General features: G+C 47.5%; 2 protein-coding genes, 1 long non-coding RNA gene and 1 other non-coding gene across 4 annotated transcripts; 2 read left to right on the forward strand and 2 right to left on the reverse strand.

Annotated features, from left to right (window-relative positions):
* The first annotated feature begins 2,265 nt into the window (after positions 1-2,265).
* Trnak-cuu lies at positions 2,266-2,338 on the forward strand. The gene has a single exon. It is a non-coding gene; the product is annotated as a tRNA-Lys (tRNA).
* A 1,532-nt stretch (positions 2,339-3,870) lies between these two features.
* LOC119823222 lies at positions 3,871-4,303 on the reverse strand. Its single transcript, XR_005286917.1, has 2 exons — positions 4,198-4,303; positions 3,871-4,004 (listed from the first exon to the last, which is right to left on the reverse strand). It is a non-coding gene; the product is annotated as an uncharacterized LOC119823222 (long non-coding RNA).
* Positions 4,304-9,080: 4,777 nt separating this feature from the next.
* Positions 9,081-14,593, forward strand: LOC119823509 (H-2 class II histocompatibility antigen, A-U beta chain-like). The gene is made up of 6 exons (XM_038343554.1): positions 9,081-9,177; positions 10,781-11,053; positions 12,289-12,570; positions 13,146-13,256; positions 13,655-13,678; positions 14,258-14,593. Exons 1-6 carry the CDS (start codon positions 9,087-9,089, stop codon positions 14,269-14,271), a joined length of 795 nt encoding a protein of 264 aa, XP_038199482.1. The 5' UTR covers positions 9,081-9,086; the 3' UTR covers positions 14,272-14,593.
* Positions 14,594-19,661: 5,068 nt separating this feature from the next.
* On the reverse strand, positions 19,662-25,093 carry LOC119823508 (H-2 class II histocompatibility antigen, A-F alpha chain-like). Its single transcript, XM_038343552.1, has 5 exons — positions 24,964-25,093; positions 21,192-21,440; positions 20,517-20,798; positions 20,098-20,272; positions 19,662-19,939 (listed from the first exon to the last, which is right to left on the reverse strand). The coding sequence occupies exons 1-4, from the start codon at positions 25,046-25,048 to the stop codon at positions 20,118-20,120; spliced, it is 771 nt and encodes a 256-aa protein (XP_038199480.1). The 5' UTR covers positions 25,049-25,093; the 3' UTR covers positions 19,662-19,939; positions 20,098-20,117.
* Between the last annotated feature and the right edge of the window lie 908 nt (positions 25,094-26,001).

Below are 26,001 nucleotides of genomic sequence, written 5' to 3' on the forward strand. Positions count from 1 at the left end.
GCTGTGGTAGAGGTGAGGATTCAAGGTCACTGCTGCAGTGTGTTTCCCTGTGAGGAAATCTAGGAGACCATCTAACAGGATGAGACCAGCTCAGAGTCTTCCTGTGCTGTTCCAGGTCTCGGTCTAACCAATGAGAAGGCACGGCTCTAGACCCTTGTGAACAGCTGATTCTCACACAGGATTTCATGGCTTGCTCGGTACGAGATGAGAGCTGGGGACAGGAGAAACAACTAAAGTCCCCATGTCCCCACGGAGTTCAGAGGGCTGTGGAGGGCAGGCAAAAATGACTTTTGACCCAGTCCTTCATTCCACTCAATATAAAACCAAAATCCAAATCAAACTTGGCTTCTTTCTGTCCCGTGCTCTTGGAACTGAGACCCTGTTCCCAAGCCCACAAGTGTCCTTTTGGGTCAGACACGTGGGCAGGTGCCTTACCAGGCCCTGCAGCACCCAGTGTCTTGCTGCTGCTGATTCTCATCTATTCTGTTTTTCTACGTTTATTGTGTGGCATGCACCTCTTGCCAAGTACCTTGCTGTGCACTTACAAATGCTGACTTCCCGAGTGAGGTACTGAGACAATCACCATTCACATTTAGGGACAAGGAAGCTGGGGCAGAAGGGTAAAGAATCTGTGTGGAGTCGCACGAGTGAGAGACGAAACCAAAGTTGGCACCAGGCAGTCTGGTTTCAGAGGACACACGCTAACGATCTGCACCATCTGCTGGTGGGCGAATCTTCCATATGACCACGTTCACTACCCACAGGAGACAACTGAATGAGTCTGCCTCGGCTTCCCTCCACCTTCCCCCACGTCCTGCACAGATCCTGTCTTAGGGAGTGGAAATCTGCACTGTTGCTGCTGAGTGGGCTCTTTCCTCTCAGGTCCCTAGGGTGACGTCTGTGCAGACAGATGTGAGACAGCTCTGTGTCCTCCGTTGTTACAGTGTCTGGTGTCTGATTAAGTAGCTGCTAATGAGTAAAATCAAATACTTTATCAGTAAGCATAAGCATGCAGACATGACCTCAAATGTACACAGCAACAATGTACAGGGTGGGGAATCTGAAGTTTTACTTACATTTTTTCCTTTAGATATGGTCCAATATATTGTCCTGGCTGTCCTGGAACTTACTTTGTAGACTAGGCTGGCCTTGAACTTATAGAGTTCCACCTGCCTCTGCCTCCTGAGAGCTGCGTGTGCTGGCAGACCGAGCCATATTACCCAATATAGACATTTAAAGGAAGTGACACCATCTAAGGTTGGTAAAAAACTGTGTTTTCACATAAAGAATTGATCACAATCAATTTAACTGGAGATGTGAGGGCCATGTGCACAGCGCCCACTACTTTGCTAGTTCCCCCTCCCTGGAGGGGCTGCCCCCTCTTAGCTTTCCCATCTTGGTGCTTACGTCTTGTCTTCCAAATGGATGGGGCTTGGCTCATGTGGGACAGAAGAGCTCCTTTTCTTCTCAGTTTTCAGTGACAGGCGAGGTGAAGGCGTTCTGACAGATGATTATATGTGAGAGGAAGGAGAAAGGCTGAAGGCCAAAGTCATGGAAAAGTCATGGGATGTTGGAGGAGGCTGCTCATTTGTCTCGCCTTCCCAGACTCCTTAAATAATCACACAGAAATCTGTATTAATTCCAATACTGTTTGGATAGTAGCTTAAGCATATTTCTGGCTAACTCATATGTCTTAAATGAACCAATTTCTGTTAATCTTGTATCATCATGTGGCTGTGGCTTACCAGCAAGGTTCCAGTGCATCTATCTTCTGAGGGTGGCTACATGGCTTCTCCCTAACTCCACCTACTCTCCCTATATGTATATCTCTTTCAGCCTGGCTATATTCTCTTAAGCCATTGGCTGAAAGCAGCTTCTTTATTCATTAACCAATAAAAGCAACACATATACAGAAGGACCTCCCACACCTGTGGGATGTGGGTTTCACAGGTCAAATGACACTGTGCGTTGCCTTGACTACAGGACATCCCACAACTTGATGGAGAAAAACAAGTGGAAGATTTGGTTCCTTGGCTCTGAGAATTCCATGTTTTTGTGGCTGTTGGCTCTTTCTTGGATTCTGGTTTGGGACAATGAGGAACAACTGGGTTAGAGGAAGATTCCAGCATGATTAACAAAAACCCAGAGATAGATATTGAGGTTCAACTTGAAGATCAGAGAAGCAAAGCAGTCAACCACTGGCTCTTACCTCTACCTTAGCCCTAAAATGGTGATCCTGCCTCCAGGAATCCTCAAAATGAGACTGCCTGGCTAGTTCAGTTGGTAGAGCATGAGACTCTTAATCTCAGGGTTGTGGGTTCGAGCCCCATGTTGGGCACCAAATGTAAGCACTATTAATAAAAACTCAGAGACAGATATTGGGGTTCAAGCTGAAGTCCAGAAAAGCAAAGCATCCATCCACTGGCTCTTACCAGGCAGTGGTGGCACACACCTTTAATCCTAATAGCCACACTAGTTTGCCGTAGACACGGGGTGATAGTGGTGCACACCTTTAATTCCAGCCCTAGAGAGGAATATAAGACAGGAGGAGACAGCTCTCACTCACAGCCTCATTCTGAGATTCCTGAAGGCAGAATCGCCATTTCTGACTGAGGCTGAGGTAAGAGCCGTTGGCTGGCTGCTTTTTCTTTTATGGTCAGGTTGAACCCCAGTATCTGTCTCTGGTTTTTTATTAATCATGCCACAAAAATGTTCTTGGCTCTGCCATTTCTTTCACACCCCATCTTTAAATCTACCCTGGAAAGTTGAGGTTCTGCTCAGCAAGACCACGGGTGCTACCAGGAGGCTCCCCCTGGCTGTCCTCTGACTGCAGGGTCCCGCCATCACCTCCTTCAGCTCTCCAGCTTGAGAGGTGTATTTTTTTCCTGTTGCTGTGATAACAGCATCCTGAGTTAGGAAGGAGAGAATGGTTTGTTTTGGCTATGGTCCTAGCAGGACGGAGTCCTTCATGGCAGGACGGCACTGCAGGAGGGAATGGTGTGGCAACAGGCAGGGATGCCGGTCAGCAGGAGCAGGAAGCTGGCTGGCCGCGTTTTCATCTACACAGAGGAAGCAGAGAAGGAACAGGAAGTGTGGCAAGGCTATGCACCATCAAAGCCCACCCCCAGTGGCTTACTTCCTCCAATCAAAAGAAAGTCCTGTGACTTTCCCAGACAGCACTAGGTGTGGATAATTGTACAAATCCTTGAGCCTATGAGCACAAGACGGTAGCTGAGGCAGCTGTAACTGCTCTCCCTAACCCAGTGCAGCCCTGTGATTGGCTGCTCTCAGATGGTACAGCTAGGAAACAGGTCCTGGCCAGACTCCTCTCAGAGTAACGAAGCTGAGTTTGCTGTCTGTTTCCTGCCAGGAATGTGGCTGCTGCGTGTGTGAACCCAACTTGCAGCTGCTCCATGAGCGCCACCTGCTCTCAGGCCCCAAACCTGAGCAGACGGTTCTGCTTTCTTGTTAGACACATGAAATCCTAGTACCTGCCACCAGCCAGGAGCCTGACTAGATCACACCAGCAATCCCTATCTGTGGTGTCAGTAAACAAAGTTCGAGGCTAAAGATTCATTTTCAACACGAGAAATGCTCCATGGCTGAGAACACTGGCTGCTCTTGCAGAGAACTCAGATTCAGCTCCCAGCACCCACCTGCAGCCTACATCACCTACAGCTCCACTTCCAGAAGATTTGGTGCCCTCTTCTGGCCTCTAAAGGCACTGCATGTGTGTGAAATACAAACATTTATGCAGGCAGAACACTCATACACACAAAATAAAATAAAAATAAAATAAAACTTTTTTAAAAGAAAGGAAGAGGCTGTATGAGTTACTTTTCTTTTGCTGTAAAGAGACACACGGTCAAAGAAAGTTATAAAGGTAACATTTAATGTGGGCCTTGTTCATAGTTTCAGAGGGTGAGTCCATGACCATCATGGTGGGGAGCATGGCAGCAGGCAGGCATGGCGCTGAAGCAGTAGCTGAGAGCTTACATCCTTATCTGCAAGTTGGAAGCAGAGAGAGTGAGACTGAACCTGGTGAGGGCTTTTGAAACCCCAAAGCCCACCTCCAATGACACACCCCCTCCAGCAAGGCCACACCTCCTAATCCTTCCCAAACAGTTCCTCCACGGGGAATAAAACATTCCAATATATCGGCCTCTAGGGACCATTCTCATCCAATCCACCACAAACCTGTTTATCACTGGGACCCAGAGAGCAGAGCAAGACAAACATCTTCCTTCATCCAGGGTGATTGACACAACCTCCACCTGAGAGCACCAGCTGGTCCAGGGAAATGTCTGCCACTGTGTAACTGGAAGACGCCAGATGGGACTCAATGGCCCCCAGGTTAGCAGGTGAATGAAAAGAAATGGAGCCGCGCAGCCACGTCCAAAGCAGAATTGCTTTTGGAGCCTCTCTTAGGGTTTCTATGGCTGTGAAGAGGGACCATGACCACAGCAACTCTTTTTTTTTTTTTTTAAAAAGAAACATTCTTTTTTTTTAGATTTATTTATTTATTTATTTATACAGTATCCTGCCTGTAGGCCAGAAGACAGCACCAGATCTCATTATAGGTGGTTGTGAGCCACCACGTGGTTGCTGGGAATTGAATTCAGGACCTCTGGAAGAGCAGCCACTTAACCACTGAGCCATCTCTCCAGCCCCCACAACAACTATTATAAAGGAAAACATTTAATTAGGATGGCCTACAGTTTCAGAGGTTCAGTTCATCATTAACATGACAAGACATGGCAGGATGCAGGCAGACATGATGCTGGATGCTGGAAAGGAGCTGAGAGTTCTATATCTTGATGCACAGGCAGCAGGAAGTGAACCGAGACACACTTCCTCCAACAAAACTGTACCTCCTAATAGTGCCACTCCCTATGAACTTATGGGGGCTAATTACATTCAAACCACCACAGACCCATTACCAGAAAAGTCAGCCAGGACCTGTGTGTGGAGCCAATCAAGGCACCTGCCTGACAGTAACATTACTTAGTCAGCACCTAGAATCTTCGAACATAATTGTCAACTGTCCGGGACACAGCAAAGTGCCATGCTCACCACACAATCAGGACAATCACAGTGTGAATGAGAAAATTAAACTGAACCAATATCAAGATGAATCAGATGTTGGGAAATTTACAGCAGGACATTAAAGCAACATCATGAAATACTATAGTAAGCAATGACGAGCTCACCCAAACAGATAAAAACAACAGCAAAAAAAACAATCAAACAAAAAACCCCAAAACAGACAGCCTAGCTGCATGATATTACAGACTGAGAGGAATTAATGGAAATTGCAGAACTGTAAAATTAAACACTAATTACTGTGCTCAACAGTTGAGTGAACATGGCAGACAGCAGAATGCATGAGCTCAAAGACAGAGAATCAGTTCACTGAGTCTAAATAACAAGGAGAAACAGGGCAAAGGCTGCGGACAGAGCCCTGGAACTCCAGGACAACAGGAGACCTAAGACTTGCCCCACTGAGTGCCAGAGAAGAGGAAAAGGGTGAAGGACTGAACAAATACTCAAAGAAATAAATGCTAAGAACTTCCTAAATTTGGTGAGGCATAATTTTATGGATTTCAGAGCTGAGCAAAACCAGCATCAGGTAAATCAATTCCTCACTGAGGACCTTAAGACACCTAAGAGGGAAGAGGAGCTTCAAATCGGTGATCATGAATTTTTCACCTGAAGCTGCCGACCCTACAACTTTCAAGTGCTGAAGGTAAGAGCTGTCGTGATGGAGTCTCCATCTGCCCAGACCGTGCTTCAGGGGTGAAGAGGAGACAAACACGCTCTTAGACAAAGGAAACGAGCAAACCTCCCTGGAGTCCGTGCACTTCAGCTCATCTCCCCACACGCCTCCTCCTCCTTCCCACCACAGGTGCCTCAGTGGCCCTGCGAGCCTCTGACTCGTCTCCTGCCTCACCCCTGCTCACCCCTGCTCACCCCTGCTCACCCCTGCTCACCCCTGCTCACCCCTGCTCACCCCTGCTCACCCCCACTACCCATCAGCCTTTGCCTCTCAAACCTCGACTCCCATGTTTAATAATAGGTTTTTGAATTATAAACAGAACGGTGGGTCTCGTTATGGCGTGTTCACACCTGTATACCTTTGTTGATCCTCTTCCCCATCTCTTTCCCTGTCCTCCTGCCCAACACGTAAAAATTAAAATATAGGATCCTTCTCTCAGAGAGAATTTGTGCCATTTGTTTTCCTGTATCCTGGTTATTTCATTTCATATAGTAATTCTCAAGTCTATTTCCCCAGCTTCATGATCTCAGTTTTCTTTATGGGTGAACAGTTCCGCTGTGTGTATGCACCATGTTTTCTTTGTCCGTCTGTCACGATGGACATCTGGCTGCTCCATTTCTTAGCTACTGAGAACAGTGCAGCGATAACCATGGTCTGCAGACATCTCTGTGGTGGGACTGGGTCCTTTTCAGGTCACACCCAGGGGGTCGGGGGAGCTGAGTCATATTTTGGTTCTATTATTTATTTATTTAGTCATTTATTTATTTATTTTGGTTTTTCAAGACAGGGTTTCTCTGTGTAGCCCCAGCTCTTCTGGAACTCACTCTGTAGTTCAGGCTGGCCTCAAACTCACAGAGATTCACTTGCCTCTGCCTCCTGAGTTCTAGGACTAAAGGTGCGCCATACCAAGCCAGGCTTCATAGTTCTATGTTTTAGCTTTTTGAAAACCTCCATACTGGTTTCCATGGCGACTGCACTGATTTGCACATCTGCCCACCATAAACAAAGGTCCTCTTCCTCTCCAGCATTTGCTGTCATTTGTTTCCTGGTTGGTGGTCGTGACCGGGATGAGATGGGGTCTCAGGGCAGCTTTAATTTTCTTTCCCTGATGTCTCAGGGTGTTGAACACTTTTTCAGATATTTGTTGGCCATTGTGTGTCTTCTTAGAGTTCTTCCTCCCATGCACTCTCTCACTTAGTGACTGGAAGATCTGAAGTTTTCTGGTGTTGAATTTTTGCAGTTTTTCATATTCTGGAGGCATTAACCATTTTGTCTGAAGGAAGCTGGCAAAGGTTTTGTCTTTGTTAACAGCTATTTCTATGCAGTTGTTGCTCTTGAGAAAACAGAGACATGAAGAAAACCACATTAATGTTCAAGTTAAGGCATGCCAACCTATGTCTGATGGGAAGTTTCCAGTTGAAGAACCTGGTGTCGCCGTCTCCTTTCTATTTTTTTTTTTTTTTTAAAACTCAGGGTTTTGCTGTGTAGCCCAGGCTGTTCTGGAACTTGCTCTGTAGACCAGGGTCGCCTTGAAGTCATAGTCTCCTTAGTTCTTTTCTCTGCCTGAGAGAGAGGATGCTGCCCCACACCCCACATGGCTGAACCAGGGATGCTGTGTGATAGTCCAATTAGAACCCTGCAGAGGACTCTAGAAAAGGCTGGCTACGATGAAGGAGCTGGCAGAAGGCCAAGACATTGCCTTCCTAATATGATCTTAGCCAATCAGAAAAAGATTCCTGGTGACACTTTTGTTGCCAGATGAAAAGGCTGCATGAAGAGGCCTGGGAGAGCTGGAAATCCCCTGTGTGACAGACTTCCCTCACAGCCCAAGCCCAAGCGCTTCCCCCTTAGGAAGGGAGTAGAGAGACAGAGCCCTCAGCTTGTGTGTGGAGGTCTGAGGTGGGGGTGAGGACACCGAGAGCATCCATCTCAAGATCCCCGAATGACCATGTTTGTCTGTCAATCATTCCACACTGAGTTTGATGATCCTCTTTATGCTCCCTGCATAGGCTGAGATCTGTGTCCACCCTGAGCACCACAGCTTCTGGGAGCCCAGGGCTGTCCCTCCTGGTTCTCTACATCAGTGTGTGCAGTGTGGACCCCAGCAATGTTGCAGCTCACCTGCGCTGCCAGAGCCCTCATGGGATGTTCTTGCTGCTTCATCTCTATCCCTTTCCCTTTTTCCTGGTCAAGTCTGCTTTCTGGTCCTGTCCCCTGTTTAACTAGGATCTAAAATGATAGAGATAGCACCATTGAACAACAGAGAGAGACTTAGTGTTTAGTCACTGGTGTTTGCCAGGCACTGCTGCAACTGACTAATAAGTAGACTCGGTAGTGTGTGCGCAGACCTGAGCAGACAGGGTTGGAAGCACACATTGATCACTGACACTTGGGCTGGCACCGTGTGACAAGCCTGTGAGCATCCTTCCTGAAGCAGCTGCATCGCATCTTCAGCTTCTTGTCCTTGACACACCAGGTGACTGCATATGGAAGCCCTAAGAACTTATGGTTGCCTTTAATGACATTGTGGATCTAGTTCATGGTTGTGGAGGATTTAGACAGCAGAAGAATTCATAAGAAAAAAGTTGGGTTAATTAACTTCTCAAATATTTCCATTGGAATATCATGAAAGCAATAGATTCCTCCATAAGGAAGATGCCTGAGCCAGCAGGGCTGGCTACACACTGGCCTGCTGTTTCCAACACTCACATGGCAGTTTTCATGATTAACTACGTCACATCACTCTTTCCTGTGTGCACAGGAAGATCTAGGTGTACAGTGGTCAGAACATGGTTTACATTTTACAAGAATTCCAAGATTAGAAAGAGGCTCTTGTTGACTCCCAAGAACTCTGCTTTCTCACCTGAGGCTCCTCAGTGTCAGAAAAGCCAAAGGACAATCTCTGTCTCCTAATATATGGTTTCTATTAATTCCCTACTAAACCCCTCAAGAACAGCAGTTCTAAAATAACTCTCCCAAAGTTGTCTATACTTGACTTGCTTCTCTTTTGTCTCTTTAAGCCCAAACACAGTCAGTCTGCAGTTTGGACAGCTTTACCCTGTAACTGAAGGGAATTGTCACCTCAAATATTTACCTATTTGGGCTCTATGAAGATACGACCATGCACAGCACAGAGATCCTTTGTAAACAATGTCTGCCCAGAGACTGGTGACACAGTTCAGCTCCAGTGCTGATTGGCTCCTCTCCTGGGACCAACCCAGTTCTCATAGAGGCATCTACAGATTTTTGCTCTCTGAAGAGGGCACAGCCGGTGTGAGACCTGGTGGCTTCCATTACCCTTTCCTTCGAGATGGCTGTGCAGGTCCCCAGCCTCCTCCTTGCAGCAGCTGCGGTGCTGATGGTGCTGAGCAGCCTGGGGGCCGAGGGCAGAGACCCCCCAAGTAAGTGCGGGGCAGGGGTCTCTGAGCCAGCGCTCTGGGGGACTGGATCTTGGGATTCTGGGATGCTGGGAGGTGGGGGGAGCATGGTAAGATCCTGATTTTAAAACAGTCTTTTATTATAGATTTCCTTTATCTGGAAAGCAGTTATATTCTCATTTCTGTGTTCTGGTATTGAAGTTAGGATGGTGCTCACTGCACATGCTGAGGCTGGCATACTGAAGTGGGAGGAAACAGTTTAAATCTAATACCCAGGACAGGACAAAGGGAGTACAGGGTTATAGCTGAGGAAACAGCAGGGTTGGCATAGCAGCCCCTCACCCCACCCTGGACACCCCCATCCCCAGTCCCTGTCTGGAGGAAATGCTGGATCCTGAGACGGGGAAACATGGGTCAGTGATGCTTTTGGAGTCCTGGTATTTGAGGAAAATTCCTGGTGTGGAGTGGAGGTTTAAGGGAGGCAAACTCTAGGCCTCTAACCCCGAGAGAACCAGCAGACAGGAGTCTAAATTTCTTCAGCAAATGGAAGCTTGAGGACTCTGGGTTGGTAAATTGAATTTCCCAGAAAGAGTCAGGCATGGAATGGAAATCTGTGATACACACAGGGAGACCCCTCAGTTCAGAGACAGGAGAGTGCTTTATATACTTCATACAGAGCCCCCGCCCCACTAATGCCTGTGCACAGTTTAACTTCCCTTAGCAGTTATTCTTAAAATCCTCCCTTCTGTGAGTTCCAGGCCAGCCTGGTTTACAAAGTGAGTTTCAGGACAGCCAGGGCTGCACAGAGAAACCCTGTCTAGAAAAACAAAACAAACTAACAAAAAGATCCTCTGCTGAGTCACAGGCCCAAGCAGGCAGGCCCGGAGGTCACCTGTCTTCCAGCAGGTGCTCTCTGAGAACAAATGCGCCCTAGGGTCCGGGAGGTCAGGGCCCTTTGCACCCAGGAGAGAATCTCACTGTGTTTGCGCTGGGGTATTTTACTTTCTACTTTGGTACAGTGTATTTTGACCAGATTCTCCCCCACTTCAAAGCTCCACCCAGCCCCTCTCTACCCCATCCAACTTTGAATGTTTTCTTTAAAGATTTTTTTTTGTTGTTGTTGTTTTGTTTGTTTTTCTAAACAGGGTTTCTCTGTGTAGCTTTGGAGCCTGTCCTGGAACTAGCTCTGTAGACCAAGCTGGCCTCGAACTCACAGAGATTCACCTGCCTCTGCCTCCGAGTGCTGGGGAAAGGTGTGCGCCATCACTGCCTGGCAAAAAAAAAAAAAAAAACCCAAAAAAAAAACCTCCATTGCACTAAATACAATTGGTGCTTCCGGGGATATTCTTGTCAGGAAGAGTCGGTCGCCTGACTCCCTCCCTCTCTTGAACTCTTTTTTTACTCAGAAGGAAGCCTCCCTTAGGTGCTCCGGAGCCCCCGGAGGCGGGATTCAGTCAGAGTCCCGACCCCTCTAAGCCGGGCGGGGTCCCCTCCCGACCGCCGGTCCCGAGGCTCCGAGGTCCCTAGAGACCGCGTCGCCCCAGCCCGCAGCGCCGCGGGGGTCAGATCGCGGGCTCCGGGGTCTCGGTTCCCGGCGCCGCCCCCGGCTGACCGCGTCCGTCCGCAGGGGATTTCGTGGTCCAGTTCAAGCCCTACTGCTACTTCACCAACGGGACGCAGCACATGCGGTATGTGACCAGGTACATCTACAACCGGGAGGAGTACGTGCGCTACGACAGCGAGGTGGGCGAGTACCGCGCGGTGACCGAGCTGGGGCGGCCGGACGCCGAGTACTGGAACAGCCAGAAGGACATCCTGGAGCGGTTGCGGGCCGAGATAGACACGGTGTGCAGACACAACTACGAGGAGACGGAGGTCCCCACGGCCCTGCGGCGGCGTGGTGAGCGCAGGGCTGATTCGCGGGAGGCGGCGACCGTTAGGGGAGTGGGTCGGAAGGGGACAGGGCAGCCAGGGTCCCAGAGTGAGGAGCTGCCAAGGCCTCCTCCCCGTAGGTCCTGCCCCACACAGCGCCTCCTGGAGTCTCCCTCCTTCTTCACCTTTGCCCTTTGCCCTATGACCTGTGTTGTTCATGCTCCCCTGTGACCCCGGCTCTGCTTAGAATCCCACAGCCAGGACACCAGCCTGCGCTGACTCAGGGAAGCTAAACAGGGGAGAGGCCACGGTCTTGTAACGTTGTGTTTTAACTTTTGGAGTCAAGTAATCTTCCACTGCCATTGTGTTTCCCTGATTTCCATTTGTCCTTCGAGGGCCCAAGTTTTCTTGTGAAGTCTGTTTACTGCCTGGCACCTACCCGAAGCCATTGCTGGCTTATGTTCTTCCTGCTTTGAAGTAGACTGTGCTGACTTGGATCATACTAAAAGTTTGTGATACAAAAATCTGAGGGAAAAGTACAAAACAAAGCAAAACAGCAGCAAAAAGACGTCCTCACTGGAGCCCTAGAGCTGGGGTTACAGAACCTCTTAGACATGATGCCAATTAAAGGGTCGGGTTCAGATTCAATACTGTACCTCACAACTGATCGCTAACACAAGGTTGCTTATGTTTTCCTCTCTTGCTTTCTGGGCGACCTTGTTATTCAACTGAAGCCAGTCACTTGTTTGGTCCCTTAGGAAGTTAATTCCTCACAGCAAAGGAATTCAGTGAAGGCAGCCAGGAACTAACTCACTTGACTGTGGAAAGATGAAAGAACTAGGGTGTCCTCAATTCATGAAACACATTCAGTATGCACGCTGTTTTCACCCAGAATGGATGAAGGGAATGCAGGGAGATGGCTCCTGGGGTAGTGGGCTCGGTGTATGAAGTCATTTGGGAAAGACGACTGTGCTTTATGGTCTAGGAGATGAAGGAAGTATTGTGCTGGAGTTACTTTGCATTTCTTCTTCAAAAATTATAAACTTGAAATCATGATCATTTTTTATCTTTGTCTTACTACATTTCATGTTACATAAGAGCAGGGCCACTGCTATTTTCCTGTTGACTGCTAACGTTGTATTTGTGGAGTGGATCTTCATTCAGTACCAGAGCCCAGGCATCTCCACCCTGCCTTTTCCCCATGGGGACCCTCCACGTGTTGCCCCCATCTCACTCACCATCTTTTCTCCTCTGTTCCCCCAGAGCAGCCCAAGGTGGTCGTCTCCCTGTCCAGGAAGGAGGTCCTCAACCACCACAACACGCTGGTCTGCTCAGTGTCAGATTTCTACCCGGCCCAGATCAAAGTGCGCTGGTTCCGGAATGGCCAGGAGGAGACAGAGGGAGTTGAGTCCACACAGCTTATTAAGAACGGGGACTGGACCTACCAGATCCTGGTCATGCTGGAGATGACCCCTCAGCGGGGAGACATCTACACCTGCCACGTGGAGCACCCCAGCCTGCAGAGCCCCGTCACCGTGGAGTGGAGTAAGGGAAACTTTTCTTTCACTGTGGGCCCCACATGACATGGGATCTTTGCTGTTATTATCCCATCTCTCTGATGACATCGCCCTACCCCTCCAAAGTCACACACCCCATCCCTCCAATGCTGCCCACCCCACCCCTCCAGTGCCACTCACCCCATCTCTCCAGTGACACCCACCCCATCCCCCAATGCCACCCATCTGATTCCACTAATAAGCTGAGAGCTACAGGAAGCTATATCTCTTGCCTCAATAGTAAGGACATCAGGAGAACCCTGACTCATTGTCTTTCCTGACAGGAGTTCTGAGAGATCACTGCACATACTGGGAACTCGTCCCTAACATCCAGAGGAATTGACAGTGACAGCCAGTGACTGGGTGTTTTTGACCCAAGGCTATAGCTATGTCTGTGAGGTGTGAACATCCACTTAGCCTCTCTCACTGACCACTGTGTTCACATCTCCTGGTCCTTCCTTGCCCAGCTCCTTCACCTCTTACAACTCAGGTGGACTTTAGGTCTCCAATCAGGGCTGTTGTGATATGTGGGGACAAAGCTGACACCCAGGCTCTGCTCCCCAGGTGCACAGTCCGAGTCTGCCCAGAGCAAGATGCTGAGCGGCATCGGGGGCTTTGTGCTAGGGCTCATCTTCCTCGGGCTGGGCCTTTTCGTCCGTCACAGAAGCCAGAAAGGTGAGGAGTTGGGGGACACTTAGAATAGTGGGCTGTGTTGAGGAAAGGAACTGGGTTGGGGGTGGGAGTCCACAGGAGACTCTGGGAGGAGACACTGGAATCTGAGTTTGTTGGTTGTGTGACTGTACCACAGCCATGCTGGATGGAGTTCATTCTGGGACTTGTGTTACTGTCCACTCTCACTGCCTCCCTTCCAGAAGTTCCCACAACTGAGAGAACATGGACCTTGCTTTCCCTCCTCTGGTGGCAGGTTCATCCATTCTGGGGATGCTCAGGGTCTTAGAGAACTCATAATGAGAGGACAGCTTCAGCTAAATGGCACATCCTGTTGCCCCTGGTCTGTGTGAGAGAGCCCCTGTTTTTATAACAAGACATTTCTCTGTGACTTCCTTTTGTAGGACCTCGAGGGCCTCCTGCAGCAGGTAATATTTCAGCCCTTATCTGGAGAGGGAGTGGGGGTGTGAGTATAAGGGAAAGACATGACACAGGTATACCTGGCACAGTCCTGGTTCATAGCCTGTCTCTGCTGTGGGGTTGAGAGTGTCACAGCTGGCGTCTATAGGATGCTCCAGAGGCTGTCCCCAAGCAGGACTTTGCCAACATCACTCGAGTGGTGTCTTGAGTGGATCCTGAGCCATGCCTTGAATTTAGACACCAAGATGTTGTCTGTTCTGTGCCCTACACTGGAGGCCGTGACCATGGGCATTGACAGTGGCAGAAGAGACCAACAGTCCTGCAGAGGAGATGGATTCATCTGACTTACCAAAATGATCAGATCCTGCATATTCCCTGGAGGTGGTGCCTCTTTTCCACCTCCCACATGTTTGTGTCCTGTGAGCTCTGTGCCCCCTTTAGCTCCTTCTCACCTCTGCACAGGTGATGGGGAAGGTGGTGGCAGGGCCTGGACACAGCTTTCTTTGTCTAACTCAACAGAATCCAGGAGAAGAGTCAGGCATCTCCAGGGGACCTTTTGTGACCACTGCCTCTCTCTGTCTCCACAGGGCTCCTACAGTGATTCATGGTGGCTGAGTTGACTGTCACACTGTAAGGCCTGTCCCTGCCCTCAGTTCCCATCTGTGCCAGCCTGCCTGTCCTTCTCTGATTCAGAGTCTAGCATGGTGCCAGTGTACCCACCAGTTCAGCTTTTGTGATTCCCCGACTCCCCAAGACTCTGTCTCTGGCTCTGCTCCTGGCTGATTCCAGAGACTCAGTCCGTGTCCTGCAGCACAATCTACTCAGACCTCAGGCCTTCTATTTCCACTGTGCCACACAGGCTGCTGAAGAGACCCTGAAAACATTCACCTCTTTTTCATAATTAAACAGGTTATGAATATGTATCTTGAATCTCTTTAACTGACAGGGCTGGGTGGGAGTGATATGGGTAAAGGTGGCCCAGCCAAATTGTGGCCGGAAGTGACAGTTTCTACTATGAAGGCAACTGGAACCATCTTGGCTCCATGTTAATGTGGGCTGAGGAGACAGGACCCTGCTGTCACATCTTCACGGCTGGTGTCCTGTTCTCACACCACCACAGCGTCTTTCATGTTGGTGAGGACAGTACAACTAAACATGGTAGAATTTTTGGGGGATGAATGCAGTGAGCTCTCATCACTGGTGTCCCAAATGTGTCCTGTGAAGTCACATTGGTTAAAGCTCACTTTCATTTTTTAGAGATTACAGTCAACAATATAAGTATTTTTGTGGTTGCAAATGCTAAACACCCAACTTAACCCTATTGTGTTGATGTAAGGATGCTGGGTGTTGTTGGTCAGAGTGACTGGGTACCTGTGACTGATGAGAGTCGTCTCTCCTCGGTGTCACCGCATCTCCTGGTCCCTGTGTCTCTCCATCTCTGTCTCTTCTTCCTCCTGTCTGTCTCACTGAACAGAGCCTTCTCTCTCCATTTTTCTCTGTCTACACCTTGGTCATTTGTTCTCTTCTCTGTGTTTCTTTTGCATCTCTGTTTTCTACATCTCTCCTGTTACCTCAAATCTCACCTCCCTTTCTGTGTGTAGTTCTGACTCTGTTGTCTGTCTACCAATGTTTTAACATTTTTGAGGAAATCTTCACTGACCAATCCTGGGCGACATATACAATATTGAAAAACACTATCACAAGGATGTGGACAGCTGGCATTGTGTTCATTCCTCTTGTTAGGGAAATGAATTTCCAGAGCCTCCGCATGGAGGAGTTACATCAGCCTCATGAAGCACCTGGATCTCCAGATCCCCTTACAGCTGGGGATAAGGGGTGCTTTCGTTTTCATAGGTTTGTGATGGTTTATGTTGATGGTCAATTTGGAGACACATCTCTGGACATATTTGTGAGAGGCCTTCTAGATTGAGGTGGGAAACTTCACCTTAAATGGGCTGAGGTCCCCAACAGAGGGGAGGGGAAGCAAAGGCAACATCTGTGACCTCCCATCCTCCTCGTAGCCTTCCCCATCATAACGAACTGCTCCTCCTTGAATCATAAGCTAAGAGGGACCCCTGACTGCTGTTGCTCCCTGCCAGGTGAGAACAAACAGGACAGTCGTCTGTGGTCCTTAGTCCCCACTCAGCATGCACCACTTCACATGTGACCATCATTACACAGGAACATGATGTCATCACTGAGCTGAAATCCTTAGTGGTTGGAGCCCCTATAACTTGTGAACATTGTGACCTCTCGATCCTAGTGCCATTCTCTACCTGGTTATTAGGAAAGTCACCACACATGGTGGCCTCTTTGATTGGTTTCAGTCCTGAGAGCTACAGCACATCTTCAGCTTTTCCTTTCTTTTCCTTTTTTGTTTTTGTTTTTGTTTTCTTGAGACAGGGTTTCTCTGTACCTTTGGTACCTGTTCTGGCATTTCCTCTGTAGACCAGTCTGGCCTCGAACTCAGAGAGATCCTCCTGCTTCTGCCTCCCAACTGCTGGGGTTAAAGGCGTGAGACTCCACCACCTGATCAGTTTTCCTTTCTTAAACACTGGCGAGCCTATCACTGAGATCATGGAAGACCATGTCTCAGGAGAACACCCTCATTCACACACTTTGTGTAGAGGATGTTAGCAGGATTCCCATCCTCTGGACCAGGTCAGAATGGCGAGCAGCCCTTTGTATCTTCTGAGATCCAGTCTGCAACACAGGTCATCAGCCAGGGGTACTATGGGGTGTGTAGACTGCACTTGGGGTTCTGCTCCCCAAGATCAAAGTCTGAGTTTTTCCAGAACAAGATGGACACACACACACACACACACACACACACACTCCACATTTTGTTTTCCATTCATGGAAATTTAGATTGCTTCTATGTCTTAGCTATTGTGAATATCATTACAGTGAACATTACATGTACATATCTCTTAAATAGACTGATATTTTTTGCATATGTACCTGTAGTTAAACTTTCTTTGGACTGCCAGCTCCCAAATAATGACACAGAGACTTCGTATTAAGTATGAAAGCTTGGTCTTAGCTTGGGCTTGTTCCCAAATAGCTCTTAAATATTTAATTAACCCATTTATATGAATCTATGTTATGCCATGTGGCTCGTTCCCTTTCCTCCATACTGTACATCTGATTCCCTCTGCCTCTCTGATTCTTCTCCCGAGTTCCTCTCCTTGGAAGTCCCACCTATCCTCTCCTGCCTACCTATTGGCCATTCAGCTCTCCATTAAACCAATCAGAAGGTGCCTTAGGTAAAACAGAGACATCTTCACACAGTGTGATCAAATATCCCACAACATGTACCCACAAGCAGAATTGCCAGATTACATGGCAGTTTTAATTAAAAATTTAGGTGAGGAATTTTCAAAAGCATGACTGGGTGTGTTTCTGCAGTGGGTGCTGTCCTGTCACACACATCCCTTCCTCTACGGAACCAAAGCATTTGCTCGTCCCATTCTGTTCCCCTGGAGCTGCCGTGGGCAATGAGAGCTACTTCACTGGGTTTTGTTCCACTGTTTGGGGTGTAAAGACCTAGAACTTTACTCAAGTTTAGCAGCCTCAGTTGTCTGTGGTTTAGACTATGAAATCAGTCCACCTGCTACAGCCCTGCTTGAATTCATGGCTCACCTTTTAAATCTACCAGTTACTACAGTCAGTTAAAATATGGATCTGTGTGTTCTTCCCTTAGATATGGCTGGGCTCTCACCCCACTTATTAGACGAAGGCTTTGATGTTTCTACCCTTCTTTTTCTCTTCTTTGCGCTTCCACGTGTCAAATTGAGATTTCTGCCTTTTAATCCTACAAGTTGGAAAAATGATTATCATTTACAAACACCACCTGGTCGCTCATTGCTCTTGGTGTGTCATGGAACTGTAGTAGTGAAATTCTTCATAGCTGTATCTTTGACTTCCTGCTTCCTGATCCACAGTTGTACTTTACTATGTCATAATCTGAATCAACTTCCAATAAAATTATGTGTTAAGTAAATTTTTATATCCTCTCACATTCAAAAGTATTTTTTTATCCTTTCTGGCTGTGATTTAGAAAATGTGCACATTTGTTAATAGAAAGTATTTTTCTATTAGAGCGTGAGGCTTTCCTTATCATCCTTTACATGAAAATAATATTTTTTGCTTTGTTTTTTTATTTTTGAGGCAAGATCTAATTACGTATCTCTGACTATCTTGGAACTCACTCTGTAGACCAGGTTGGACTCAGACTCAAAGATCTGTCTGTCTTTGTCTCCTGTGTGCTGAGATTAAAGGGGTGTACCACCACCACCTGGGGATAAAATAATCTTTTTAAAGCATCTGAGTGTTTTGTATCTCTGTGCACCACATGTGTGCAGTGTCCTAGGAGGCCAGTAGAGGGCGCTGGATCTGCTGTCACTGGAACTGTAGGACTGCAATCTGACACTTAGGTGCTGAGAACCAAACTTGGGCCCTCTGTAAAAGCAACAAGTGTTCTCAATTACTCCCCAAGCCCCAGTATTTTCCATTCCTCTTTGATTATTAGAACTATTATATTTACTTTTTTTTTTGTTTATCGAGACAGGGTTTCCCTGTAGTTTCTAGAGCCTGTCCTGGAACTAGCTCTTGTAGACCAGGCTGGCCTCGAACTCAGAGATCCACCTGCCTCTGCCTCCCGAGTGCTGGGATTAAAGGCGTGTGCCACCACCGCCCGGTTATTTACTTCTTTTTTTTTTAATGTGTATGTGCATGTGCCTGAGTGTTTATGTACACCACATGGATACAGGATCCCGCAGCAGTTAGAAGAGGGTGTGCATCCCCTGGAACTGGAGTTATAGGCAGCTGTGCACTGCCATGTAGGTGCTGGGGGCCAAACCCAAGTCCTCTGGAAGAACAGCCAGTGTTCTTAACTGCTAACCCTTCTCTTTGGTCCCCATTTATTATTAATACCTTTTACATGTTTTATTTCATAATTTGTGATAGTATAAATCACTTTTCTGTTGCTGTGATAAACACATTGACCAAGGTGACTTACAGAAGGATTTATTGAGACCAATGGTTCTAGAGGGATAAGAGTCAGTCACCACCACAGTGAGGAGGATGGCAGCACACACAGGCATGGCAGTTAGAGCAGGATGCTGAGAGCTCACATCTTGAGCCACAAGCAGGAAGCAGAAAGAGCAAACTGGGAATGGCAAGTGAGAAACCTCAAAGCCTGCCCTAGTGACACCTGCTATTTCTCCCAAGGCTCAGAGGACATTGCAGACAAGGAGGCAGAAAGAATGGAAGAGCTGGAAGGTCAGGGTATGGGCAACACTGTGCTGTAGACAGGATTTGGCTACTATACTTTGGAGCCGCAGAATATCAAGCCAGCCAGAATTCCTGCGTAGATGAAGGAAGTGCTCTCCAATCTCACCCCTTACAGAGGGGCTGTTGGCAGGTAGTAACTGCTGGAGAAGAGAGAATTATTACTTCTTGAGGGCGTAGCCACTGGTGGGGTTCCCACACCCCAGTGAATTGTCCCACAGCCACACACACATGAACAGCTCTATCTAGACATGAAGTTGAGACAGGAATGTTTTGGGAAAGTATTTGGAGGAGTAAGAAGGGGAGATGGTGGGTGTATATGATCATATTTCATTGTATCTATGTAGGAAATTCTCCATAATAAAAACCTTAATTTTAAAAAACAATCTTGGTATGAATTTTAAAAAATCCACTCAAGTAGTGTATTTCTTACAGCTAATAAGCCTACATTAGTAACACATAATTATTATTCTAAATATAGTTTATAATTCACTTAAAATATTTTTAATTTTATGTGTACAGTGTTCTGCCTACACATATGTCTATGCATCGTGTGTTGCAGTGCTCAAGAGCAGTGGATCCCCAAGCGTTCCGAGGCTGGATTTGGTTGTTTCTGTGTCACCATCATGGGATGTTATGGCTCTGGCTCCAGTAAGCTCCAAAATGAAAGAAAAAAAAAACAAAACAAAAATCAGTAACTGACTTACAAAACGTGATTTATTGGTTTCGTGGAGCTACTGAGTCAGGGTCACTGAGATTCTACAGTAGATGTGATGTGAAAGACTCCAAAAGACAAAACTCAGGTCAGGGGAGAATTCCAAGGGAATGTGAGCTGTGAGGGGGTCAGCCTCAGGACCAGGAGAAAAGCAAGATGGAGGGCACTTGGGGAAGACAACATGTGAATTGGTCCAGGAAACACACTGGTCCAGGTCATCCAGCACACCACGTCTGTCCTGGAGAGGACCACACACCTGCAACAAAACAGACAGGAGAGGGATGTGTTCCCGAGGTCCTGAGCTGTGCTCATGTGACTGCACAATTCTCCAGCAATGTTCCAACTGCGTTATCATCAGTGTTCCCTTCCCTTGCTCCGCCCTGTGTGGACTCTTCAGCTCCCACAAACACAAACCCTCACCTTACTCTCCAGGGTGGGGCTCATAAGGGCCCTGGGTGTCTGGAGGGGCCACCTGATCTCAGGCCTTGAATGATGAAGATGGTGCCCACCACGATGCCCACGATACCCACGGACAACCCCAGGGCACAGACCACAGTCTCCATCAGCTCTGACATGGGGGCTGGAACCTCCGGTTCTGGGAAAGTGAAGTTTTTGGAGTCAGGAGGGAGCACATTCATGTACATGTATGTAAGAGGGCCCGGGTGAGGGTGGGAGTCAATCCACACAGACTTTGGGGCTGGGCTTGTGGAAGAACATGAAGTCTACCATAGAAACTCTGTAAGAGTGGAAAATGGATTTGGTCACCAGAGCAGAAGACAGGCTGTTCTAGAGAAGACAAAGAACAAGAACATGCAGAAGCAGGGAGAACCCACACGTACCCCAGTGTTTTAGTGCCGGCTCCTCCAGGCCCCAGTGCTCCACCTTGCAGTCATAGACATCATCGTCAGAAGGGATGAAGGTCAGGTAAGAGATCTTGTGGAAGGAATGGTCACGCTTGGAGAGGAAGCTGGTCTCATAAACAGTCTCTGTGACTGACTTGCTGTTTTTCAGCCATGTAATGTTGACTACAGGAGGGAAGATCTTGTCCACGAAGCAGACAAGGGTGTTGGGCTGTCCCAGCAGCACAGGGGACTTGGGGAACACGGTCACCTCAGGAACCTCTGGAAAGGAAATGGCCTAGACATGAGTGAGCGATGGGAGTTTCTCTCCCTGACATTCTGCACTGTCTGCTTGTTGAGGCTCACATACATGATGACCCAAGACCCTGAGCTGCCCTTCTACTTGAAGCTAATGTGTGCTGCATCCAATTTATCCCTATGTTCTTTTCTCGGGTGTTAGGATGTCTGTCAGGGCCTCTATGAAGGATTCAAAGAGTTCATTGTGGAAACAAAGAGTTTTGTATTACATGGAATGTGTGATTTGTAAGAAGAGAGAGGATGAGGGCTTGGGGATGAGGAGATCTGGGCACGCCTTGGAAAGGGGAGGATCTAACAGAGCAGTGGATCACATTCCCCACCAGGGATGGGAGGGAGGAGCAGGGTCTGAGCACGTACCATTGGTAGCTGGGGTAAAATTGGATCTCTTAGTCAGGACGTCCAAGTTGTGTTTTTCTGTAGCTATATTTTGTAGTCCACCTTGTGGGTCAAAGTATAGCAGTTGGCCAAACTCAGGAAGCCTCCAGACAGTCTCCTTCTTATCCAAGTCCACATATAACTCCTCATCACCATCAAATTCCATTGTGTACTGGCCGTTGGGTCCATAAGACTGATAGGTAGTTATACCATAGGAGCCAACATGGTCGGCTGATGAATTCAGGAGGATAGTAAGAAGAACAGAAAAAATGGAAAACAGGAAGAAAAAAGGATGTTATTAAACAGAATGAGAAATGCCATGAGTTTCATTTTTGGCCCATTTCCATCACCCGCTTCCCCTACCCCCTCAGTGTTGGTTACAGTCCAGTCTTTCCGTTTGTGACACGTGCTACATGATGGTGAAATGTCATGTGTTGATTTCTGCTGTCCTGGGCGCCTCCACCAGTATATGAAGGCCTGTGCCAAGAAGCTCACAACTGAATGCAAGAGAAATGTGTTCTTTTCAAGGATTCAGTCAGTCTGCTTACTTCTCTTCTTAGGTTTTATATCTTATTGGTCTTTAATTTGTTAATAACATATGTGTTATATTTCATTTTCTTTCTAAAGAAGGACATTTTCCACACAAGTATCCTTTCTCATTTTTTTAAACAAGGAAAAGCATATAGAATCCTATAGGGAGAGAACAATGACATCACTAGAAAATGTATAGAAACAGTTATATCTAAAGTTCCTGTATTGTCAACTGTGGGGAATCACAGGACAGTTTTCTGATTTCTCCTGGAATAAAAGAAATAGAGACCTGATTAGATTTTACTCTTCTGCCAATCCTTACCTCTACCTCCTCTGCCCCAGTCAACCCTGACAGTCACTTGCATTTCCATGGTGAATCAAAGCTCTTTCCTCTGACAGTGAGCACGTGTGAGGTGCCACAGCAAATGATGGCCAGTGCGGATGGTCCCACCCAGAGGATGCCAAATGCACGTTATTGTCAAGGCATAGATTTTAGCACTCAGTTTTTTTTGAGACAAAGTTTCTCTGTGTAGCCCTGGCTGTCCTGGACCTCACTCTGTAGACCAGGCTGGCCTTGCACTCACAGAGATCCGCCTGACTCTGCCTCCCGAGTGCTGGGATTAAAGGTGTGCGCCACCACCGCCAGTCTTAGTTTCTTATCTTTTATCTCTTCTCCATTTATTTAGCTCAGTGCTGTTTATGGAGCAGCTGGCCGTGCAGGCCTGGCGTCTGCACATGTGCTGTGCTGTGAGTGGCTGTGGACAAGTTACCATCTGGCCTTCTGCACAAGCAATTGCTAAGCAAAATTCCACCACCCTCTCATGGTCCTGATGTTTATAGGGGTCTCTTTTTCTCATTGAAATCAAATTTGTTGTTTTTTTAATTTGCTGAAGCCTCCTCTCCTCTGAAGGTTTATTGCTGTGGAATATTGGGTTAAGATGTGTTGAATTTGTTCACCTTGCCTGTCTAAGCCACCTGATTGGCACAGAGGCATAGGTGGGGCTTTTGAGCAGAGAGTAAGGAGAAAGGGGAATCTAGGCTCAGAAGATGGACAGACAGAGGGAGAGAAGGAGATGTCTGGGGCCAGTCAGCCAGCCAGACATGGAGGAAGCAAGAAAGCAGGACAAACAGAATGGAAGAAAGGTAAAAACCCTGAGGCAAAATGTAGACAAAGAGAAACAGATTAATTTAAGTTAAAAGAGCTAACTATAAATAAGTACAAGCTAAGGCTGAGCTTTCATAATATAAGTCTCTGTGTCATTATTTGGGAGCTGACTGGTGAGACAGAGAAAGACTCAGCTACAGTTTATCCTCAGTTCTATTTAATAGATTTTCAGTCACATATGACCCCCAACCCCTCTGTCTCTCGATCCACATCTGACTGCTCCTCTGGCTCCTACCTTCCCTGTGTGGCCATTTGGCTGATCTTATCAGTCCTCCCCCACACCACACCTCACCCTCAAAGCTTCCTTATCCATTATTAATATAATTCTTGATTTATTTTCCAAATGTGGGTGTACACAGCATTTGCTTCATCAGGTTCTTGTCCTGAGCCACAAGTGTTGCTGGGGACACCGCTCTGCCTCCTACAGCTACAGTTTCGGCCTCAGCTGGGTCCACAGCAATGGTCTTTCTGCTTCCTGACCTTGGCCTGAGTCCAAGCTAGTCTGCACACTTCCTAGGGGCAGGCAGCAGTTTTTATATATTTCCATACCAACATCTTAGTTGCAGAAGTGCTTTATAAAGGGGACCATTGAATGGTTATTGCTAATTTTGAGGCTCATGGAGATTCTGGGAATGACAGACAGGTGACAGAACCATGTGAAAGTCAGGTCAGGGTCAGCAATGAGCAGGGCTCTATTAGGACCCGTGCACCCATGCATTTAGCTTTGGGAACTTCCTTGCTCGATGAAAATATTGAAAGTCTTATTTTATACATAAGACAAATGTAATATAAGCTGAGTTAAAAATCAAAACATTTTTTGGACCTTGAAATTTTACTTTTTTTTTTCTTCTAAATTCAAAAGAAATGGGAATATTTTTGCATAGCCCTACAGGTCTGTGGTTCCTTGGAACTGTGCCCACTGTGTCTATTCACACCTGACTTGAGCACTCTAGTATTATACTAAAACAAAAGAAACTGGGGAGAAAGGAGACAAATTCTCTGGAGAAGTCTCCCAGGCGAGAATTCTACCTCCCAGCAGATCTGGAGTGAGAGCAGCCATGGTTCACAGGTGGCTCCATCCCTTTCACTTCCTATTTCAAACATTTGACTTTTCAACTGTATTTTTAAAAGCTACTATCAATGTCTGTAAAGTGGCACAGAGTTACGGAGGGGTCCTGAGAGAGTCAAGGACGTACACAGGGAGAGTGGAGGGAGGTGGGCACCACAGGCCATGCGGGCTCAGGCTTTTGTATCCTGTGCTTGCCCGTGTTGCTGTTACAGAACTTTGTTAGATGAGGTGTAGGACAGGCCTACATTCCTTACTTGTTACAAAAATATGAAACTATACTTGGAAAGGGAACAGGGGGAAATTAACATTTAAAGGCATTTACTAATGAATTAGTAGTAAAAGTCTCACTATGTAGCCCAGGCTGTCCTTGAACTCACGATCCTCCTGCTTCGGCACCTAAGCACTGAGTTACTGGTGAGTACTCCCAGGCCCAGCCTGGTTTTCACTGTTTTTAAAGCACATCTACACACTTATTTGCCTTGGTCACTTGTGAGGACACATGAGGAAACCAAGATTCAGGAGGACTGTCCTGTAGGATGGTGGCCCCTTCTCTCACCTCCCGCCAGGGCCAGTTCCTAGCATGGAGAGTATAAACCCCAGCACAAGGGAAGTGTTTTCCGTACATCTGTATACATGATTCACGGAACTCTTTTCCTCAGGATACACTCCAGGACACGGGTACAAAGGGCTCCAGAAACTCTCAGAGTTCATGTATTTTAGTAATGAAAAATCATCCATTTGTGGAAACACCCCAAGTTTAGAGACAACCCCACCAACACAGGGCCCTCCACACTTCCCTCACTGGATCCACCATTAGAATCATGGCTTGGTGAGCACAGCCTGGCAACAGAGCCTCCTGAAGACAAACGGGGCCACACACTTGTTAGACCGCCTAAAACTGAGAATTTGTATCTCAGTCAATTTGTGTCTCCCTCTTCTCTAGATTTCCCATTTCCCGGCTCCAGGCATCCCTCAACCATGCAACTCACCCTTAACGTCGAATTCACCCCCACAGGGGCTGAGCGTGGTGGTCAGGGCGAGGATCCCCAGAACCAGAGCTCTGCTGGGCGTCATCCTCTTCCCCCAGGTGGTCTCAGCTGCTGCAGTTCTGAGTCCTCCGGAGATTGTGAGGATCCAGCTTAGGAGGTCTGACATCAAACCAAACTCTGCCAGACCCAATCAGAAAATTCCATCATGATGACATCGCAGTTGCCAGGTGCAGAGTTTGTAGTGAGAGGCCTGGAGGAGGCGAAGGGGAACTCCAGGACCACAGGGGCCTCTGCTCAGAGTGGACCTGAGGGATGCCCTGGGAAGGAGGGAGGCTCTGTCAGATTTTCTGATGTGCATGCGTGTGAGGCTGGCAAGAGAGGAGTGAAGGTGTGAAAAACCTCATGGACAGAGCCGGGCGGTGGCTCAGCGTGTAAGGCGCGCGCGTGTGAGTGCGTGTGGTCCCGAGCTTGAATCCCATGTGATTCTGATGCTGTCACGGAGCGGTTCCGTGTCCCGCGTGTGTTGTGTGTGTCCGTGTCCCGTGTCCCTCCCACTCCGTCTTGTGGAAGAAAAAAAAGTTGGGCTGGAGAGATGGCTCAGCGGTTAAGAGCATTGCCTGCTCTTCCAAAGGTCCTGAGTTCAATTCCCAGCAACCACATGGTGGCTCACAACCATCTGTAATGAGGTCTTGTGCCCTCTTCTGGCCTTCAGGCATACATGCAGAGATAATATTGTATACATAATAAATCAATGAAAAAACCTCATGGACAGGTGAACTCTTAGATAGTAATGATGTTATTTAAAATTTTCTGGATTGTATGGTCCAAGAAGTCTCCCCTAAATTTACTTTTTTCCTATGGCTTCCTCAAACCCGACTCCCAGCCATTTCTCAGGCTCACATACATGAGTTAGCTGTTTTTCTTTTCTTTATTTCTTTTCATAGTGTGTACAGAACATTCCAAATTGTGAGTTTACCACCGACCCAAGGGGTCCCCACAGAAGGTGGCCGGTCAATACCTTTTGCTCTTTGTACTTGT

Source organism: Arvicola amphibius, chromosome 9 (assembly GCF_903992535.2).
Source record: "Arvicola amphibius chromosome 9, mArvAmp1.2, whole genome shotgun sequence".
NCBI classification, from domain to species: domain Eukaryota; kingdom Metazoa; phylum Chordata; class Mammalia; order Rodentia; family Cricetidae; genus Arvicola; species Arvicola amphibius.

What these genes read in the sequence shown, in the direction of transcription:
- LOC119823509 (XM_038343554.1), top strand. Translation starts at nt 9,087, where the DNA reads ATGGCTGTGCAGGTCCCCAGCCTCCTCCTTGCAGCAGCTGCGGTGCTG. An exon ending in CGAGGGCAGAGACCCCCCAA is followed by an intron (nt 9,178 to 10,780) that starts GTAAGTGCGGGG and finishes GTCCGTCCGCAG; the next exon opens with GGGATTTCGTGGTCCAGTTC. An exon ending in CACGGCCCTGCGGCGGCGTG is followed by an intron (nt 11,054 to 12,288) that starts GTGAGCGCAGGG and finishes CTGTTCCCCCAG; the next exon opens with AGCAGCCCAAGGTGGTCGTC.
- LOC119823508 (XM_038343552.1), bottom strand. Translation starts at nt 25,048, where the DNA reads ATGACGCCCAGCAGAGCTCTGGTTCTGGGGATCCTCGCCCTGACCACC. An exon ending in GGGTGAATTCGACGTTAAGG is followed by an intron (nt 21,441 to 24,963) that starts GTGAGTTGCATG and finishes TGAATTCATCAG; the next exon opens with CCGACCATGTTGGCTCCTAT. An exon ending in GCCGGCACTAAAACACTGGG is followed by an intron (nt 20,273 to 20,516) that starts GTACGTGTGGGT and finishes TCACTTTCCCAG; the next exon opens with AACCGGAGGTTCCAGCCCCC.